The sequence below is a fragment of the Pseudopodoces humilis genome, chromosome 10 (genome assembly GCF_049639895.1).
Source record: "Pseudopodoces humilis isolate 2021_Gansu_Grassland_sample_001 chromosome 10, ASM4963989v1, whole genome shotgun sequence".
Classification (NCBI taxonomy): domain Eukaryota; kingdom Metazoa; phylum Chordata; class Aves; order Passeriformes; family Paridae; genus Pseudopodoces; species Pseudopodoces humilis.
In genome coordinates, this window is record NC_142209.1 from 12713442 (window position 1) to 12734517 (window position 21076).

Here is a 21076-nt window from a genome sequence, read left to right on the forward strand (position 1 = left end):
AGTAAGACTGAAAGGAAAATAAGCAATTAATGTGGAAAAGAGAAGTGAGAACAGCTACCATAAAGATCCTATTGTGTTAGCCTGCATATTGTGGTATTTATAGCCTGACCACAAATGCAACTGTGGCAAGTCTTCAACTTTTTTTTCTCCCTTCTTAAATTCTCAGCATTTTGCAGCATATATCAAGGATTTCCTAAAATGACCTGACTGGTTCCTATCTATTACACAATCCTCAAACATCTGCAGACTGTACAAAGCAATATGTAAAGCATTACTCTAGCAAGACAAACAAGTGAAATCAAAAGAATCAAATCCTGCTCATGACAACACCACCACTGTAAGTCAAGAGAAGTTCCTTGAAAGCCAAGAGAAGCTCCTGGAAAGCCATACCTGCCAGAAGTTACTGGGCCAGAAAAAATCAAACTTGATTTTCTTGTATGCCACTACCCATTCACTGCGGTATGAGTTCAGGTGTAACAATAGACTACTCAGAACTTTCCAATACAGCAAAAGGACAGGGAGCAGCTATTGGGTGGACAACACAAAGGAATCTTTCTGCATGTCTACTTTCTAGTCAGTTTATTCTTCCCATAACCCAAGAAATGTATTACTACCTCCAATAAAAAGGTGGTTCTGTAGACAGTCTGAAGCACAGTTCAGCATATACTGAAACAATGAACATATGACAACCAAGTCCATTCTCTAAAAAAGACTATTTACATTCTTTTTCCTTTAATGTTATAAAAATATCTCCAAGGAAAGTAAATTGGCAGTAAGTGTTGCAGGTTAAAATAATCAACCAAAAAACACCAAAAGAAAAAAAAATAGTAATTTTTGAACAACATAAGCCATTTTGCTCACTACATAGCGACTGTGTAAGAAATACTAAGCTGCATCAAATATTCATCATCATCAACCACCATTCCCTTGTGCCTCACAGATGCTAAGGTTCCTACATGGGATCTCAGTTCCACAGGTGCAGTAAGGTTAATTCTATCATGAGAGTCTGCTCTAAAGAAAAGTCTGCTCCCAAGCCTGGTAAGAAAACACACCCAAACCACCAAACCACCGCACATCGCCCCGGGTCAGGTGGGAGGGGAGCGATGTGCTCGCAGCACAAAAGCACGGCTCCCCAGCAGGCCCAGCTGGTCGCGTTTGGCAGGAGCACGAGGCTTCACCGGGCAGCACAGGGGCTCTCGGAGGAGCGCCGGTCAGGAGCTGCCTGAGGCGAGTCCGGCTGCGGGCCAAGGGCAGCGTGGAACCTGCCGAGCCGGCCAGGCCGGGCCCCGGCGTGACCCCCGCCCTCTCACAACGCCTCTGGCAGGCAGGCGGGCTCTGGGCGGGCCCACCGCCACTTACCGAGCCCCAGCACCGGGATGCTGTGGCCGCTGGCGACCGGCACGGCGGGCACACCGCCCGGACCGAGCCTGCCCGCCGCTGCCATGACCCGGCCGCGGCCCGGGACTACAACTCCCGGCGGCCCCTGCGCCCCACCGGCGCCGCGGGCAGCCGGGAGCCGGGCGAGAGGAGCCGGGAAACGAGCGGCCGGGAGCCGGCAAACGGGGAGCCGGGGAACGAGCAGCTGGGAGCCGGCAAACGAGCAGCTGGGAGCCAAGCTATCCCCGGATCTGGGGCCGGCTTGGCGAGCGGTGGGGCGCCCCTGCTGACCCCGCTTCCGTTTCCCCCCCTGAGGCAGGTGGCGGCTCGGGCCCTCCCTGAGCATGCTGTACCTGGTGGGGCTGGGCCTGGGGGATGCCAAGGACATCACGGTGAAGGGCCTGGAGGCGGTGCGGCGCTGCCGCAGGGTGTACCTGGAGGCCTACACGTCCGTGCTCACCGTGGGCAAGGAAGCGCTGGTAGGTCTGGCCACGAGGCCCGAGGCCTCTCGTGCCACGGAGACGGGGCCGTGCTGGGGCTGGTGGGTCCGTGGGAGAAGTGTGTACGTCACTTTCACATACTGTGTTTTATAGGAGAAATTGTTTTGCTGCCATGCAAGAAGACTACAGCAAAAATAAAATGTTCCTTCCTACAACTGTTGGCACAAGTTTTCATCTCAAAACCTACCAATACGTGCAGACCTTGAGATACTGGAGGACTTGGTTAGAAAGTGTCTAATCTGTTTAAAAACAAAACAAAAAAACCAAACAAGTCATACCAGAAAAATACATGCTTTGAAACCTTGCATCTCTGTATCAGCCGGAGGTGTTATGACATGCCTGCTGGGAATTACAATTTGATTATCTCACGTTTCCACGTGGGCCAAGCTGCCTCAGCATGTTGGGATTCCCCGAACAGGCACAATTCAGTCAGAGATGGGCTGTTGGACAACGTGGAGATAAAGTTTTAAAGTAAACACACCTCATGGAAGACAAGGGTAGTAAAAATTTGCAAATCGTAGCTCTGAGGAGTTCACAGATGGTCACAGAAAGATGAAGTTTAATGCTGCAATAATACCAAAAAATAGCATAGCTGCCCACAGACCAGAAATCTTGCCTCTGAATAAGCTGATGCTATCTGGGTCTTGAGTTCTGTATGCCCATAATGTACCTGTATGCAGAGCAGCATATTCATAGAGTATGTGAGACTTTTAGCTTGTGGTCAGCATTATGTGGTTTCCATCTACAAGGTAGGCTAGAATATTTGGAAAGAATTTCTGGTTTATCTGCTATATGAAGATATGCTCTGTGTTTTATGTCTCTTTTCAGTACACTGAAGCAGTCTAAATTGTAGTCAGTCCATTCAAAACAAAATGTTCTTTTTTGTGGTTTGATAATTGGAAAACTGCTAAATGGAAATGATTACTTGGAGATTTTTACTTTTCAGAAAGAGCATTTGTTATCAAAAGAAAAATTAATGGATTCCTATCCGTCTGAAAATAAAACACTGAATAATAGGAAAATGCTGATGATTTTTGATGTGGTTATTTTGGGTTTTCTTGTCATATATTTCTTACTGTTTTAAGGCTTTTGCAAACCTTGAGATGCCAAAGATGACATAAGTGGGGAAAAAAGATCAATAAAAACAAAAACGTTGTCTTACCTGAAATACCTAAAGTCCCAAGAGGGACTTCAGGAGTTAATAACCAAGTGTTTATAATACAGCCTGTTTTATATACAAGTGACAATGCTGAATAGTTTATTTACTAATCTGAAGGTCAGTCTCTCCTAAGCACCACAAAAAGTTAGAGGAAAACCCTCAAGTAGTAAAGAGCAGATATTTACCTGCAGAGACTTTCCAGATATCCTCCTGTGTTGGTGGTATTAAAATCAGGCTATAAAAGTCAAATGACAAGTCTTGCTTGTTTATTGTGTTGGCCTAAAATGTTTATTGAAAGTTATTTGATGTTGACCACCCAAATCCACCCTGAGCTTGGTGAAAGAACTTTTTGGACGCAGTGAGCTCCCAGTGAATCTACATTTTACTTTCTGTATATTCTCTACTTAGCATGCTGTGATTAGCATTGTGGAACAGTCTCAAAGCATGCAAATAGATTCCCGTGGATGAAGCCAAACTGAAAGGTGTGTTCCTGAGACTGCACCCAATCTGTTCTGGAGTGTGCATTTGCTCACAGTGTTGGGCCAAAGCCAGCCTGGTATGATGGCAGCCCACGGAAGGGGATGTGTGGTGTTGTTATGGAGTGCTCTGCTTTACAGACAAGCTCCCCTTGTGCTGATGTGCATCTGGGCTGAGGTACCTAATGAAAACCAGTGGGGTGTCAAAATTTGCTGTAGTTGGTTTAGTACAGATCTCAGCATTACTGCAGGGTGACCATCAGTGGTTCCAAATCACAGATGCAAGATTTGTTTACACATTTATTTGGTCCCCTCTGTGTTGAATCTGTACAAGTTACGGTCTGTTTCATGAGGAAAATAATAACCTGATTTTATAGAGTTAGGAAAACCTACCCAAAAGTGGGCAGGAATTCATATTCAGGGAAGGGAATGTAACCTGGTAACAGAGGTCCCATACCTATTACTCACTATGGGATGGATTTTTTTTATGGAAGCACCACTCTGCTTCTGTACAGGTGTGATAGTTCCTCATCAATTCACTGTTCTGTGTGGGCGAAGTCACAGAAGTCAGAGGAAGACCTTTCTGGGTGATAACTGACTTTAATAGTTTTATCAATCTATTAATATTCATAATACCACACAAATTTGCTGACTACTACTTAGAACAAAAATACCTCTCTTGGTCTTTGCCCTGGAAAAAAATTTTAATCATGTAAAGAACATGTAAAATGCATGGTGACACAACATGGCAGATATTTTCAGTATGATCAGAAAATATGTTCTAGAACTAACTGAAGTTTTATATACAAGTGTGAAGTTCATGCTGGAAATATAGGCATTTAAAATGTACAAAGAGACACAATGATTACTGAGCTGCTGAAGAAAAATTAAGGACATGATCAAATACATGTTTACCTGTATACTTTGTAAAGTACTTCTTAAAGAGAGTTCAAGATGAAGGATTAATATGAAGTCATGCCTTAGATGTGGTTAGCTAAAATGTACTAAGGAAAAATCTGAGAGAACAGGTTGTGGTGTAGCTAGTGTGGTATTTGTATGTGGTTTGGTGCCAGTATTGTCAGTAGCCTAAGCACTAGGCTCGGGCTGTGAGGGAGGATGCCTTACAGCAGCAGGTTAAATTAACTCTGCACGGAGTCCCCCCAGGTACCCTCAGCATGACTGAGCTGCTTTAGGTGCAGCTCCTCAACTGACACAGAAAGCATGGAAAATCAAGTTGGTTTCAGGATAAAGTTCACATTCACTGATTTTTGTCAGCTCAGGAGCTGCTTTATGGGAAGCTCAGGTGTTCCTGCAAGCAGAGGTGAGGTTCACCAAGACATGGGGCAGGTTGCTGGGGAGAATAATGAAGTTACCTATTCCAGTGTCCATTGGCTGTGCTCTTGAGTGAGCACTCAGAGAGATACAAAAACATTCTTAAGTGTCTTATTTTGATGTTTGTTATTAATTTCAATTTCTAGGAAGAGTTTTATGGAAAAGAATTGATTTTGGCTGACCGAGAAATGGTGGAACAAGAAGCAGATAGCCTTTTAAAAGAAGCTGATGTTTGTGATGTTGCATTTCTTGTGGTTGGTGATCCTTTTGGGTAAGACAGAGCAACATTTTAATAATTGCTGTAGCTTCATCACTTTTTTCTATAGGAAGAAGCCTTCTCTGTAACTCTAATTCTGTATGAGGAAACTGATTTTCAGGCCAGAAACACTTTTTGTGTCTGTATATTCCTTATTGTATTAAAAATATATGTGCATTTGTCTATGCTTTATCTTGCTTTGGAGTTTCCTTTCCCAGATGTCCATTATAGATAGGAATGTGGACCCTCCAGGATGTGTGAATCTTTCCTTCAGCAGATACTTATAATTTCATTCATTATCATTTTATTCTCTGTGCTATCTTTTATAACAAATACTTTGCCTCATTATTTGTCTTATAACAGAAGAAATTCTAGGTTATGACATAAATAAGAAATGTGCTGTTTTGGGGGAATATTCTTTTAACTGTACTTATAAACTTGAGCTTTTATACTCAGTTGTTTTAGAATCAATACAGATTACTGTTTGTATTGTCTACTTTAATATATGCTAGTTTTTAAAATCACTTATGTCATTATAAATGTCTTCTCATGTTGGTTTATTAGGCCTTTTGTTTTCACTTTTTATTCCTGCTGGAAAGTATAGTCTTTTTCTATGACCAGAGGGATGTCCTTCTGTCTCTTTGGTCAGGTATCATCAATCTGTAATGTCAAGCCATGCAGAAGAGCTTTTCATCTCCAGCTGGTGGTGCAGGATTTATACCACAGTGTCAAGGGGCACAAGAAGAATGAAATCTGAGCACCTTATTTGTGAGAGAAAAAATGGAGTTTATGTAAAAAGGAGCAATGTGCACATCTGTCAAAAGCAGATAATTTGTGTAAATACAGGTTGAAGGCAATTGGCAAGAGAATATTATATTAAACTAATTATGGGCAGATGACCCTGTATTTCAGAAATATTAATAATACTTGCAGTCCATGTTTACATTAAAACTAGGATTTGTGCAGAGTGTAGAGCCACATTACCTGGACCCTTGTGCTCTGATCCATGACTGATACAAGCATTCAAGATGAAAAATACAAACGACATGGATTGAAATGTAGCTGCTACTTGTAAGCAGTACTCTGACCTGTCTCATTATCATTAGTTTCAATGTCCAAATACTTCAGTTATGGCTAACATACTACATAATTGTTAAAAACTACCTTTTTTTTTTTTAATTAGTTGCTTCTCTATAAATGTTCATGTTCTTAGCTCTTGCTGTCACAGCTAGAACTGCTCCTATGCTCACATAGAACCCTAAGGACTTAGGGAGTTGTGAGGTTACCAGGATAGAGTACTGAATGTTTCTGTCCTAAGAGAGGCCAGAGGGGAGGAGGATAGAAGCCCCTTGCAGCTGATCACAGAGTTCCAAGTATATTTGCAGGAGAGCAGAGTACTTGGGAGCCACAGGAGATGCCAGGTGTTGGTGGTTAGTGGTTAAAGCAATAAAGCAGGCTGTGCCCTGTCATCCTCACTGTTTTCTCTGCAAGTTTTTATCTGTGTATGTGATAACACCCATGGATGTGCTACAAGAGTCTGACAACTTGAGTAGTACAGTGGAAAGCCCACCACTCTAGGCTGGTGTTAACATTCATATTATTACTACCCATCAAACTTAACATCTGTATCAGTGACAGAAAATACTGCTGTGGTTTTGGCTGTGGAGGGATGACTTCATGAAACTTTTCCTGGTATTGGAATTGAGTGCTCATAAGGGCACTTCTGCCTTTAGCTATAGTCATTATAAGCAGATTTACTGTGAGAAAAAAAATGCTGGCTGGAGCAAATTTCAGTGAATAAAGCCAGCTGATGCCTTGGTCATTATTAGCATAACCACAAAATCCTCCAGTGCTCCTTGTCCTTGGTATGTGCAGGCAATAACACAAGGCTGTAAAACCAGTCTCCTCTTCTCTTAGAGAAGACATTCTTACATCACTTTTGCTTCTAGAAGTCAGGAACAATGTTTGTGTAGTAACTAAGGTATTGGTTCAGATCACTTACTGGCTTCTCCTAGGTCTGGGAGCCTGTTTGTATAAGGGTTTCAGATTTCCCAAGTTCAAATTCCTTTTTTTTAACCTCCACTGAAATTGATTTCTTTTTTTCAATATTGATCTTTACAGCCTTGCCAGTTGCTGCCACATTTGTGTTCCAGTCCGAAGCACCTGATCTGCTGACTGGGTGCTGGTCAGACACAGCACCAAAATTATCAGGCTAAAACCAGGGGAATTCTGTTAGGGTAACTGAACAAGGCCAGGGTGAAAGCAATTTTCCTAGTTCATTGTTCTGATGGCCACATGTTATTTCTTTCCTTCCTTCTTTGGAATAGCTACATAAAGTGTGTGGTACATCTTGGGAATGAGATGTCTAAGGTCATTGATCAGGTTTGATAAATTTAGGCAAGGGGTAGGTGCATTTTCATATTTCACATACATACAAGCAAAATACATATGTAAACATTGTTGCAGTTCAAAGATTTGCTCAATCTGTATGTACTGACCATTTTAGAAAGGCTCTATCTCAACTGCTTAACTGCAAACCCAGTAATTCTTGCAGCAGTTAGTCACTGCAAGGTGTTTCTTGAGCCTTAGACCTGGAGCTGAACTTAGCTCTGTTTGAAACAACAGTATTTTACCTCTTTCAGAATAAACTTCATCACTCAGATTTAGGCATTGTTAATTTGAGTAATCTGGATTAAATATGAAAATTGATTCAGTCTAAGGATGTTTTTTCTCAGTAAACGTGCAGTTCACCTCTGTCTGTTCAGAGTTCTTGTCTGAGCATGGAGCATTCCTGGCACACACTGGTGCAGATGGGAGAGGGCCTGGCTGTGCAGTCAGTAATGAAATCCTGGAGTTTTGTGGAAGTTTGTGCCAGAGTTGACATTTACAGTTCAATGGGTGTTCTACAGACACCTGCAGAAGACAAAGGATACATGGAGCTTCCCTTTTCAAATACTTGCCAAGGCTACTTTATAAAGTAACAGTTGTAGAAGTGTTACAGTTTTAATGATGCCAGAAAGTTGCAAAGAGCTGTACCATACTGAGGATACCTGGCATTTCATCTGTGGCAGATGACGTATGGAAGCCTTACTGGAGTTTTTATTTTCCTGTAACCAATAGGATATTGTTGTCATTTTGCCACCTCTGCATTGTCCTTGTTTTGAAGAGTTTAATTTTATTTCAAAACAAACTGCAATGCTAGTAACACTTGGTAACATCATGTTTTCAATGTTTAATTCCTTCCTTTTCTTACCACAGGGCCACAACACACAGTGATTTAGTGCTACGTGCAGTAAAATTGGGGATTCCTTACAAGGTCATCCATAATGCTTCAATAATGAATGCAGTGGGCTGCTGTGGTTTACAGGTAATATTTTTCTATATGCATATATATTATTTCACAGCTGCTAAGCTTAGAATTGGTGAGCTCCTTCTACTGCTGTGGCAGTGCATGTTGCAATCCCAGTTTTGAAGATCTGTACCAACTGTACACTTAATGTTAGAAATTTTTAACACTTCCTTTTAGCATGCCACATGTCAGCAAAAGCCCCTTTCAGTGAGCTCACATGAAAATTAATAGTAGCAGTTCTGTTCTGCTCTGCTCTGCTAACTTCCCTCTGCCCCCAGGAGCCTTTGGTATTTAAAGTTATTTTACAGATAAAGCTTTGCTCATGTTTGCTTCCTCCTACCACCGATGGTAGCATCAGGTATCAGGTAATACCTGATAAGTTTATTTTTAAATAAGGTTGTTATCCTGTAAAGAATTATGCTGATCTTGTCATATAAGAAATACATGCACAAGCCTGCATATATGTCCAATTTAGATCATAACTAATTCCAAAGTCTTGAATATGATGCACTCTTTCTCTAATAAATTTGATCTGTCTCCACTTTCTGCCCATCTGATGAGGGAGGAGGGATTTGCCTAGCCAAGGACTAATAAAACAAATAACAGTTTTTGTGCATCTTGAATGAGTGAAGTAGAAAAGGTCTAGTGATCCCCAAGAAAGTATTTCCTTTTACACACGTATAGCTCCATTATTACTTTTACTGCATGAAAGATATTGTGGCAGTGTTTAAATCATAACTAATCACATATAAATTAGATGAAGCTTCCCCCTCTTGTTTTTATTCATCACTTTAACATAGAACCTGCCCTCTCAAGGTTTAGAATGGTTCCCTGTGTATGGGACCCCTAAGCCAAGTTCCCACTTTACAAAAGCCCAAAGCAAGCAGAGGAATGTAAATGTACTACAGACAAGTTGGTGTCTTTCCATCACCAGGAAGGAGGAATTCCTCCTACACAAAATAACACAATTTATTTTAATTTCAGCAAACACCTGGTACCTTCAAATTTCCACTGACCAACTCCAGTACTCCATTCAAATAATTATGCTGGCCAGCAGCAGAAAATTTATTGCTGTGAGTTTGGGTATTATCTTTGGTTTTGATTAGTTTGATTAATTTGCCCTGTCTGACCTGTCCCATTAGCTAATGCTAAAGGGAATGCTGCGCAGCATTCACACTCTTAATAATTCTTCTTGTACTTTCTTAGTGATACCTGCCTATTGCTGCAAGACTTGGGCAAAATTATCATTTAGGAAGGAAATAAGCTTCTTGGTGTCTAAAATCTACAGACAGAGAGCAGCTGCCACATGACTGCACTTACTGGGGTGGGTATAACAAGAGTTGTGGCTGGGGCTCACCCTTCCCCTTTTGTCTTGATGGTGGTGCAGTTTGCTTCTGTTGTCAGGCTGTTGACAAGCAGCTTCTACTACTTGCTCTCTTTTTTACTGTTCTCTTACATTCATTAGGAAGGAAGATGCAAGGCCCAAAGAGTTTTTTAAGTTTTCTGAAGTTTTCTTCCCCCACAATTCAGCAGGCATGGGAAGGAAGAGTATAGAGCTTTTAGGTTAATTTAAAAAAATAGACCAGAAACCTAATGTGAGTATACTATAAACAGTCCCTAAGGTTATTCACATATGCAGAGTTTTTGAGATTAGATTGCTATTTCCTTATCCCATGCTGAAGGGAGCAGACCATAAAGGAAATGGGATGTTATTCACTCTGGCATTAGTCCCCTTTTCCATTCTGGCTTGAGAGGGGCTGCCTTCTCCTAAGTCAACATTCCTGTTGTCGTATAAGGCATTTTAGGAAATAATGATTGTATTGCCAGGCAGAATGTAATCAGTTGTATGTTTAACTCTTGATTGCTTCTTACTGGCATAAACAGCAAGTGAGGTGTATCTCACAAAAAAACAGCCTTTTATTAACTAGAGTTGTGTTGGAAGTTTATAATTTCATTCAAAAGCCTTTAAGTTCATGGCTTTCTACTTCCACTGGTTTACTTTTGGAGTTATTGTGTCTCAAATTGTAAAGTTCCTGTCAAGTATAGGAGGGATTCCTCTTTTGCTTCACCACAGAAAAGGCTTTGCTTTTTTTCTTGTTCTAATCTGATTGTAATACAAACCCTCTCTCCTTTTTAGTAGAGAAAAACAGGAAACACCTTTATGCGCCGTTCAGAGAGCCATGTGCGTAGTGAGCTGTAACTGCTGATTAGGCCATCAGTGAAATGCAGCTACAGCACAGTCTGGTCACAAAAGAATGTCTCTGGTCATCAGAGCAATGTTTCTGTGCAGCCAACAACATTCTGGTACTGTGCAGTTTGCCTGTACAATGATTTAGTGAAGAGCATCAGTGATGGTTTGTTACCTTTCAATAGCTGTAGTTTTTGCCAAATAATAAAGAGGGGTGCATATCTATTTTCAAATAATTTTTTTTTTTTTTTAACTGTCTTGCTCATGTAACAGAATTAGTGAAGCTGTTTTGGAATACTGAAGAAAAGAGTGGGGTTTTAATTTTGAAAATTAAACTTCTTGGAAGTTCTGACATATTGATAAACTGTGCTGGGATAGTGTAACTCAGCAAACTGGTAGTCTGACTGTGCATAAGGCTCTGTGATTTGCTGTGCCTCCCTCTTTTATATTTTTGCTGTGCTTCACTGTACCAGATTTTTTCTTTCTGAGGCTGAAGAAGCTATTTTCCCTTAAAAAACAAATAAATCTGGTTATGGGAAAGAAACCAAGAAAAGTGCTCCTATGTCAGTGCCTCCTAGCATGTTCTTTGCAGGTTCACCCCCTTGTCTGGAGTCTGCTACGTGGGTGTGTTTGTCACTCTGACTTCTGTTGTAGTGGAGAACAACCAGGCACTGGTGGTGGAGGACAGTCAGGCACTTTGGTATCTGCACACACTGCCAAGGAAAAACAGGCTTTACCTGTGCCCACTCTCAGCTTTTCAGAATAGGGCTGATTGCTAAGGTTTTTGAGGCCTAGAATAAAGATGCAGGAAACTGAGGATCTCTAGTTTGCATATTTCTCCTTCCTTTCTAATCTGCATGACATCTGGGTTGGTCTGGGGAGGTCGCTGGGCAGAGTGGTACTCTCAGGACAGAATTCTCTGACCCAGTGCTGGTAATGTATCCTTGAGGTAGAACTATTGGTGGTCAAACACATCTGGAAGATTCTGCATCATGCTGACCTGTGGTGCATGTGGAGGAATGATGCAGCTTGAAATGGCTTGAGATTGTGACATTAACATAAAGAAAGAGGATTGAGAACTGAAGTGCAAAGCTGGAGGCAAGTCACAGGATGAGATAAAAGGCTAAAATGAGACGCTCCTTTCTGAGTGTTTCTGATGTTGCTTGTTTTGAAAGCCTTTGGTTGGGTAGCTAGGAAAAAAACATGTTCTAGCAGAGAGCTGCCTTTCTTTTGAGATGTACCCACTTTCCACCTGAATAGCTTCAGAACAAACATCTGCATGTGCCCTTGTTTCTTTCAGTGACGCATCTCGGGTTTTTTGTTTGCAGTCCACTTAATTCTTGTAAGACAATTACAGTTAGAAAATAGCCTTTTTGCTAGCAGCTGATCACTTAAATGCAAAATCAATGCTTACTGTTTTATTTTTGAGTTTTCACTGAACAGGTGAGTACATTTCCAGTGTCAAGTTAAAAAAATACTACTTAAAGATGAAGAAGCTGAAGGATGCTATCATTAATTACTGTGCTCACAGTCAAATAGAAACCCTGTACAAGAGTGGAGCCTCTGAGTCCCACCCGTGGTGTGCCTTCATCTTTAAAAACATTCTTTGCTCTAACAGGAGAGACTTTACACAAAATGACTGACTGTTAAACTGTTTTCCATCTCTGATTGTTTTTTTCAGTTACTACCAGCTTCTGAGCCTTTAAGAAGTTGGCATTTGTGTCTCAAGCCAATTAAATGTTAGATCAGTGCTAGTGACACTACTTCATTACTCACAATTGCTGTCCAGCTTAGTGCCATTTGTCACCAGCAAACATGGCCCAGAAACATCTGTTTCATCAGGTTTGGGGGTTTCTTTTCTTTTAGATATTTTCATTTCATATTAGTAACCTAAGTCACCTTCAGGGCAGGAAGGAAATATTGCTTGATATTGATGGAAAGAATCTTAGAAGGTTTTTAAAGATAAGGTGACATTACCTTGGGGGGGCGAATCCTCTCCTATTCAAGTTTATTTTCTCAGTATTTTGATAGCTGAATTTTGTTCTGCTTGTGGAGTGGCTATTTCCTAAGCATATCCAAGAAGCAGCCAAAGCAAAATGTGCTTGTCCCTCCAACTGATTTTATGTGATTTGTCTCAGCTGCCTTCTAAAGACTGCAATTATGTGGAGTGGGTTTCTCTCAGCCAAATATGTTTTCTTCACAGCTTCTTTCTCTCCGGGGTTACTAAGGGGACTGGAAGTTTTTGGGACAGCTGGGGCAATCTCTTGGCTTGCAGTACAAAAAGAAGACAAATACACATATATGTGAATGGTAAAACATTTCAGTTTCATGTGAAGGTTCTCATGAGAGGCATCTGAAGTTGCTATAGGTCTGTGGTGCTAAATAAGGTAGTGTAAAGGGCTAGAGCTAGGCTTGTGGTTGTTTCATACGATCAATTCCAAGCAAAAAAAAAAAAGATTGAGTGATTCTTGCTGCTTCTTTGTTGACAATCGTTCTACTTCTTAAGCTGCTGTCAAGCAACAATAGATAGTACAAAAAACAGTAGGAGCCCTTTAATTTGATGTATATGGTCTGGAGGGCTGTTAACAGGTTAGGCAGAATAAAGGGAAAAACCTAACTCAGGTTCCTTATCTTTGAGGATGAACATTGCATAGCATTACATCAGAAACCCTATGACAAAGACAATCTGTCTTAGCTTTTCTGGGTGTGCTCATTGAGATCTATCAGGAAGTAACCTGGATAATGCAAGGTGCTCTGCAGTCTCTAAATCCATTGAGGAATAGTCTTAGGAGAAAAAGCCTCTTAGTTCCTACCAGTGGGTTGTGATTAGGCTGAGAAGAATCTGAATTTCCATAATTTACCTGTGCTGTGAGAACTATCTGCAATGTAATCTGTGACCGGAACATAGCTCCATAGCATTTCAGCCCTACAGGCTCTCAGGTATTTGGCTATGTAGGGTGGCAGGTCTGAAGAATGCAGTAACTTATTTTTTTTTTGGGAAGAACCCCAGATATGTGACCAGTTCTGAAGCTATTTGAAATGTTAGGAAAGGAGGGAGGTTCATAAGTGAAAAATTGCTGTGTCACCATTGAAGCTGATACAGCAATAATTCTGGGAAAGATGCTGTAAAAATAGATGTCTGTGTTTTGAAATGTTTACTTCTTGGTTTCTCTGCAGCTGTTGGCCAACTGACCTTTAATATTATTTTGCATCTTCTCTCCTGCTTGCTTTAGTACTTTTTAGAGAGGATGATGGATCTTCCTTTTTTAATTTCCCTATTTAGTCTCAGTTTGTTCCGTCTTTTATGCTCTAAATTTTTGTGGTGATTGACCACACCACTATTTCAAGTAAGGACAATTGATCAGGACAGTTTCAGGTATCTGATATCATTCAGACTGGTCTTTAACAAAGTAACTCAGCAGTTTCATTGAAATTCCACTCGCATGAAGACTTTCCAAGGCGAGATCATGGTACAGCACTTTCACAGTTCATTCTGGCCTCTCAATTTGCAATCAATTCTGCTTGTATAAACAAGAAGTAAATAAGAAATGGCATTAATAGAAGGGTTAAAATACTATCAGAAAACAAGTACCAAAAGTTGTTAATCATTCTTTCATGTCAATAAAATAGGAAGTTACATCTTGTTCTGAGGTGATGTAACTATGAGTTGAAGAACTCAACTTTGTGAGCAAAATAGCAGCAGGGCATTGCCTCAGAGTAGAGAGTTCTGGCTTCCTTTGCTGACCTGAGCTATTGCATTGCAAAATTTGAGTGCACAAAGTTTTACTTAAGCCAGTTACTACTTGGGGGGAGGGTGCAGAGAAAGGGGTATTTCCAAAGACTGAGGTCTTTCAAAATGACCTTTTGAAACTTCTGTGAAGTTTTTGAGCATTGAGGAGAAGGAAAGAAGTTTGGTTTCAAGCTGAAAAGACAAAATATTTGTCCAACCATTTCACTGTGCCCCTTTGAAATTCTGGCACTTTTGTGCCTGAGCTGAATGTAGGCACTCTAACAGATCTGCTCATCAGTGCAAGTGTGATGCCTGAGATGTTTGGGCTTGTACAGAACACACATTGCCTGCTCCTAAACATGCTTCATGTAGAGTGCAGCACACACAAGTTGGCTGTGAAATTTCATTTGCTCTTGCCTCTCTTTAGAGCTGTGCCAGCCACTGTACAGCCTGATCCTGTCTCTGCAAATATGCACAGCTCATCATCTTACTGAACTCGTGAACAGTCTCAAAGCATGGCAGTAATCCTTAGTTGTGTTGTAACACTCCTTGGTTAACAAACATGTCAGACCGTTCTATTTCAGTGAAAAGAATGATTCCTGGAATTTTGGGGACCCTCTGCAGCCTTCTATGGTTGGTGGAAAAAATGCTTTTTCATTTCAGTGGGTTTTGTCTTTAGAGGACCTGCTGTCTTCTGTATCCTTAGGATAGCAGTGCAATTTTTGGCATTTACTGCTCTCTCTGCCACAGGGCTTTTCTTGAAAGTCAGATACTTCATGCACAAGTTCAAGAGGTGGAAATTAGAACACAGCAGAGGAAACTAAATTAGGAACAAATTGAATCCTGCATGGATACAGGGAGAGCGTTTTTTAAGTGTAAGTTCTGATACAGTCATGAGTTCCTTCTTTAATGTAGGTTTGCCCTGGTGAAGAGCAGTTCCTTTGTTTGCTTAAATGTCACACACCTGCAGAGATCAAATACTGGATGAGAAAGAAATATTGGTTTGTGTCTGTAGAAGTGTTTGTAAGGTAATTGGTTATGAGTATTCAAGCAAAATAGAGGTATCCACTTACTGCTTCAGTTCCTCAGCATTCAGATTGATGGTGTACCAGGGACTTTCAAAAGTAGTATTCCCCCCTCTATAATTTAAAGTAAAAACAGGTGTGCATTAATCCTAGGAAATCTGTTCTTCACAAGTTTAGTTAGTAGAGGGGTGTAAACTGCAAAAGCATTTCTAGGAGGTTAATAAAATATGTCCCACTTTACCTTATTAGTGTAGAAACTACTTCTGTACTTTCCAGGTGCTGAGAAAACAGGTGTATTTTTTTGAGACTAAGTACAGTTTTCTACGATGTCAGTACTTCATGAAGGTGTTCTGAAGGTGTTTCTACTAAAGAGACAGGCAACAAAAATGTTTTACTCTTTTTTGACATCCAGGCTTCAGTATTAATGCAAAACCCAGTAAACAAAGGACAGATTAGTGAATGACTGGATAACTTGTTTAACTTCTTGTTGGCAAAGAAGATGGAGAATCTTTGTAATGGGTAATGGAAAAGAGAACACTTGGAACAAGCACTCTAGGCTATAAAGTTGAATGTCCAACTCATTCTTAACAGAATGAGGCAGAGTAGTTTAGGAGTTCTGATTCCCAACAAAATACCTCTCAGATAATAACATTTTTCCCATTTCTGCACATCCTTTCCGTTCCTAAAGGGCAGAGGTGGAAGTTTTTCTTCCTTGGGTTATCAAAATGCCAAAGGGACAAGGTAAGATTTAAGGTTAATTGAGGGCACTTTCTGTCCTGAACAAGGACTGCAGCTTTAGGGAGGTGGCTGCAGTGGTTGCAGGTGCTGAAGGCAAGCACTTAGGTTGGTATCAGACATTGCAGCACTAGTGGAAGATTGCAGGAATGCTACCAGGGAAATTAAAGGTATCTTGCTCCCAGATGCTGTAACAGTGAAGGAGAGAAACTTCTTGTACTACTAGTTTTTCAGATTTGGTACAAAATGGGAATGAGTTCTAGGCAGCCACATGAAAAATAGGCAAAGCATAGTTTTTTGGGTTTGTTTTTTTTTCATTTTCTAGAACACAGCCTTGAAATAGCTAACAAGTTGCATCAGGAGCAACTTATTTGGTTCAACCTGTATTTACTTTACTGGAAGAACCTTTAGGTTGTGAAATGTACACGGTATGTTCTTGTCCTTGTGCTAGAATGAAATACTTAAAAAGAGGAAATGTTTTCAGTTTTATTCCAGGAATCTTTGAATAAATTTTATCATCATGAATGGTTAAAATTTGAGCTTTTAAAAATAAACATGTTTCTGCTGTGATTCAAGTTCTGCTGTACCAGCATAAAGGAGTTAAAGCCACAGCCTAATGCCACAGTAAGAGAAGTATGTATAGGGGAATCCCCACATGGCACAGGGCTGCCAGAGCTGCTTCTATGCAGGGTCCTCTGCCAAAGCACACACAGTGCCTTTGTCTCCTGCTCTGGGCTTGGAAAAGCAGTTTTTCCTTCCAGGAGTACAGAGAAAGTGGGAAGGGTAGTCCATGTAGCTGTTGTTTCTCTGGTGGGCTTGAGCAGACAGAATATTGGCAAGCTGTAAAATCCATCTGGGGTGGCCCCATTCCAGAGCTAAACAGACCAAAACTGATGCATGGTTTTCCCCTATTTCATGGCAGAAACTGCTTCCAAGCCAAATACTGCCTTAACTTTTCTTACAACTTTCACTTTTGCATCACCAGAGATGATTGGCAAGACTATTGCTTCAAATGGCTTCACCAAGATGAGGGACTTAGGGTAATGAATGTCTTAAGACTGAGAACAGAGACAGTGAGTATGCTTGACATAGAATCTGCTAGGAGTGTTCTGCTAGCAATATTCCTACCATATGTGCATAAATCATGTTGTACCTCTCTGCTTCCTGCACAATCTGTCTTCAGATCTTCGTATCCACTGTCTCCTACTCCTGACTGTAACTTCTTTTGTCTGCTAGAGCTTCCATCTGCAGCAAAATGCCATTTTAATATAAACACTACTGTATCAGTAGAACCAAAACATCAAATTATGGCATTCTTCAAAACTGTCTAACCTTAAGCAAAGTAAGAAATAAAAACCACTTAACCAAAGTAAGAAATAACAAATAATAATTTTGGTGTTAATCTTACAAAGTTTTTACCTTTAAAAGGACTTCAGAATTAAGTAACAATAGAAAGTATATTAAAAGTTACTAATTATGCATTGGAAAGGTGAATGCAGTAAAAACTTTACAGGTAGTTCATGGCTTGGTCTTTAACATTTTTGCATGTTCTTATTTTTTCTTATTGCACATGTGTGTTACTGCATTTGCTCTGTTTTACAGTTGTACAATTTCGGAGAAATGGTTTCCATAGTGTTCTGGACAGATACATGGAAGCCAGAGAGCTTCTTTGACAAGATTGAAAAGAACAGTCAGAATGGAATGCACACTCTGTGCTTACTCGGTGAGCAGCAGCCACTCTCCTGCCTTTTAGTCTATGTATTGAGTGTTTACGCAGCTGACTCGATCACCAGATAAGCAAATGTAATATTAAAAAGTTTAGTGCTGATAAACTTTTGAACTGAAAGTGACTTCATGGATGTAGAAGCAATTTGGTAAACTGGGCATTTACAATCTTGGAGTTTTGCATTTTAACCTTTTTCATCTGAGTCACTTTGGTTTAGGAGTTGATTATGCAACAAGGAATGCTTATTCACAGTTAAAAATGTATCCAGCTTTCAGTATAATAATTTGGGGGGGGCATTTGAGTACAGGTAACATTTGCATTCCTCTTAGAAAGATTATGGTCAACTTGTTTCATAAAATTGCAGCTGTTCAGAGTCTTACCTACCTGACCTCTTCTCTATTTCAGTTTTGCTCAAATCCTTTTTTTTCCCATAACAGAAGCTTGTTCTAAATTTTGATTGGGACAGTAAGGAAGTGCTAACGAAAGTCAGGTTCCTGCATAGCAGTGATGTAATCACTGTCGAGCAGTCAGACTGTTTTACCTTCTGTGACATAATATGCTCATAATTTAAGAATTGACCCAATGAACTGGTGTGCTTAAATGTGCTAGTATTTAACTATCTTACGGTAAATATGCCTATTTGTATATTTACCAGGACTTTTATTTGGCTGTGTTGCTCTGAAATCTGTGAAATTAGTCCTATTGTTGGGTAAAACCATGTGCATAAAGTCACAGGATTTTGTGATTAACTAACAGATGAAACAGTACAGTGCGATCCATATTCTAATAGCTAAATATAATAATATTATAATAGCTAAAATGTTGTTAAAGCTTTAACTACATAGAAAACTAAGTGGGAAGCTTGTAGGGAACCTGTGTTTTAATGTGTTTTGTTCTACAGATATTAAAGTGAAGGAGCAGTCTCTGGAGAATCTCATGAAGTGAGTCACCATTTTGAAAATACATAGAAATACACAGTGCCCCTATAAAGGTTTTTTTGTACAAGGAACAAAGGTTCTTTGCCCATAGTCTAATACTGAACTTACCTGTCTTCCTCTAGTGCTTCTCAATGGCCACTGTCTTTTGTTTCTTACAAGGGGTAAAACTCTTGTTCCTTGCAATAGGGCCTGGCTTTATTTACAGTAACTGAATTGAGTTGCAGCAGAACATGATCTTTTCTGTAACTGTTCCTGTGAGAAGCACTAAGTCAGAAAGGGGTAGGTGAATTAAAGTGTTATTTCTCTACTGTTCTGTCACCTCCTGAAACATTAATATCTGAAAAAGTGTTCTAAATTTATTCTTCTGTACACTGGCTGGAACAGTGCAAAGTGCAGAATACATAACACCCTTTTTAAAGAGTTAAATAAGCAATATACAGAAAATGCTCTTACGCTTGTTTAACTGTATTCAAAAAGCTTTTGCCACATCTTACTCATCTCTGCAATCTGTATGGTTTGACAATGGTGAATATAAATGGTTCCTTTATACACATGCTGTAACTGGTCTAAATTAACATTTGTGAAGTCTCACAGTATCATTGAGGTTTGTTTATTCTGGAGTTTCAAAATAAAATCTGTTTGACTGAATCCACAGTTGGCAAAGAAAGCAGCATTTCATTTAAGAATATATTTCTAGTCTATAATCATCTGTCTACAGGGCATTTAACAGAAAAACAGTTGTATGCCTTTGGATTTAAGTCTAATACAGCCTTCAAGAGTAACTGCAAAACCTGCAACTTGCTTCTAGCAGCTGAATTTGCTTTTAGGCTCTAAATGATATGGCAGCTGGAGCCCAGCTGTTTCACAGGTGTGGTGAGATTTCTGTATTCTTTAAAAATTCTACTCTTGTCTAAAAGACCCAACCTGAGAGCCTGGGCCTGTTTAAGTTCAACCTGCTGGTCTAGAGATCTCTTGAAATAAGCTGTAAGATTTCTGGGGATAAGAAAATGGGTTATATGTGAAATTTCTCTGTTTTCCTTCCCTGCAGAGGAAGAAAGATTTATGAGCCACCGCGCTACATGAGCGTCAATCAAGCTGCAGAACAGCTTCTTGCCATTATTCAAAACAGAAGGCTCCAAGGACTAAAACCAGGTATGACTGCACTGCTTCTGTCTGCTACCACCCCTCTCCAGTCACACCTCCTGATGAGCCTCTGAACTCCATTCCCTTCCTCTGACTCCCAGAATTCTGCTCTGCAGAGGATTTGGGCTGCCTTAAACCTAGTCACGAGGTGGATTTGGCCAAGCTTGAGCACAGCACAGTTCAGTGAGCTTCAATGAAGGTGCATTGGTGGCTCCAGTCAAAGCCTCAGTCAGGAAACCCTGCACTGTTTCTATCCATGTGGAACTGTGAGCTCTTTGAGCCATTAAAGTTGCAGGAGGCAGAAGGATTCTGAGCATTTTAGATCAGTCAAGCTTCAAAAAAAATCTCAGCTCTGGTTTTACTTAGACTGGTCACACTCTGCTCTATGTGAACACGAGCAGAGGTTAACCCAAAGATGCAGAACTGATTTCCACCTTGAATTCTTAACACTAGTCAATAGCAAACTGAAATATTTATTGAGACCAAGGGTAAAATCACAGGAACTAATAAAGATGATGCAGTTGTGTCACAGAATTTTTTTTTAACAAATTCATCTAGCTTTACTCCTCTTTTAAAAAGTTTATTCCTTCAATACTGTTAAAATTAAAGTCACTTAATTTTATCCTTTACATAGAATGAATTAGAAGCAGCAGTTTCTTCAAAGTGAACACAATTCCTGAATGAATTCTTTCTTCCTTATCAACATCCTTAAGCTTTATTTTCTTTGAAGAGGAAGTTTCTTTCTAGGCCACTCCAATAATTTAGTAATTGGAGGTTTAAGAAAGCAGTGTTAAGGTTTAAGCATTTTGAGTACTTTTTCCTTTATGATAGGACCATTAGTCAATAAGCATTTAATCTTCTTTCTTACAGAAATTACTGAAAACACAGTTTGTGTTGGCCTTGCTCGTGTAGGTGCTCTAGATGAGAAGATTGCTTCAGGCACACTACAGCAGATGTCCACTGTGGAATTGGGTGATCCACTACATTCCTTAATTGTTACAGGCACTATGCATCCTCTGGAATTGGAAATGCTTAAACTTTTCTCTGTAGATAGTTCCAGTTTTGACAATAATGCATGTCAAAGGACTACTTAAATAAAAATGAGGCATTTACATTTTTATTCCATCTTTAATTGCGTACCA

At 40.2% G+C, this 21076-nt stretch overlaps 2 protein-coding genes across 3 annotated transcripts in view; one reads left to right on the forward strand and one right to left on the reverse strand.

The window, feature by feature from the left end:
• The window catches only part of LOC102113734 (uncharacterized), a 45121-nt gene extending 43356 nt beyond the window's left edge, over positions 1-1765 (reverse strand). For both annotated transcript variants that reach the window (XM_088060588.1, XM_005520937.3), the window contains exon 1: positions 1360-1765. In XM_088060588.1, the coding sequence (XP_087916714.1) occupies positions 1360-1765 (406 nt within the window). The remainder of the gene's footprint in view (positions 1-1359) is intronic.
• On the forward strand, positions 1722-21046 carry DPH5 (diphthamide biosynthesis 5). The gene is made up of 7 exons (XM_005520940.3): positions 1722-1856; positions 4991-5115; positions 8359-8467; positions 17730-17850; positions 18755-18794; positions 19840-19943; positions 20805-21046. The coding sequence occupies exons 1-7, from the start codon at positions 1722-1724 to the stop codon at positions 21026-21028; spliced, it is 858 nt and encodes a 285-aa protein (XP_005520997.1). The 3' UTR covers positions 21029-21046.
• Positions 21047-21076: the final 30 nt, after the last annotated feature.

What these genes read in the sequence shown, in the direction of transcription:
- DPH5 (XM_005520940.3), top strand. Translation starts at nt 1,722, where the DNA reads ATGCTGTACCTGGTGGGGCTGGGCCTGGGGGATGCCAAGGACATCACG. An exon ending in CCGTGGGCAAGGAAGCGCTG is followed by an intron (nt 1,857 to 4,990) that starts GTAGGTCTGGCC and finishes TTCAATTTCTAG; the next exon opens with GAAGAGTTTTATGGAAAAGA. An exon ending in TGGGCTGCTGTGGTTTACAG is followed by an intron (nt 8,468 to 17,729) that starts GTAATATTTTTC and finishes TCTGTTTTACAG; the next exon opens with TTGTACAATTTCGGAGAAAT.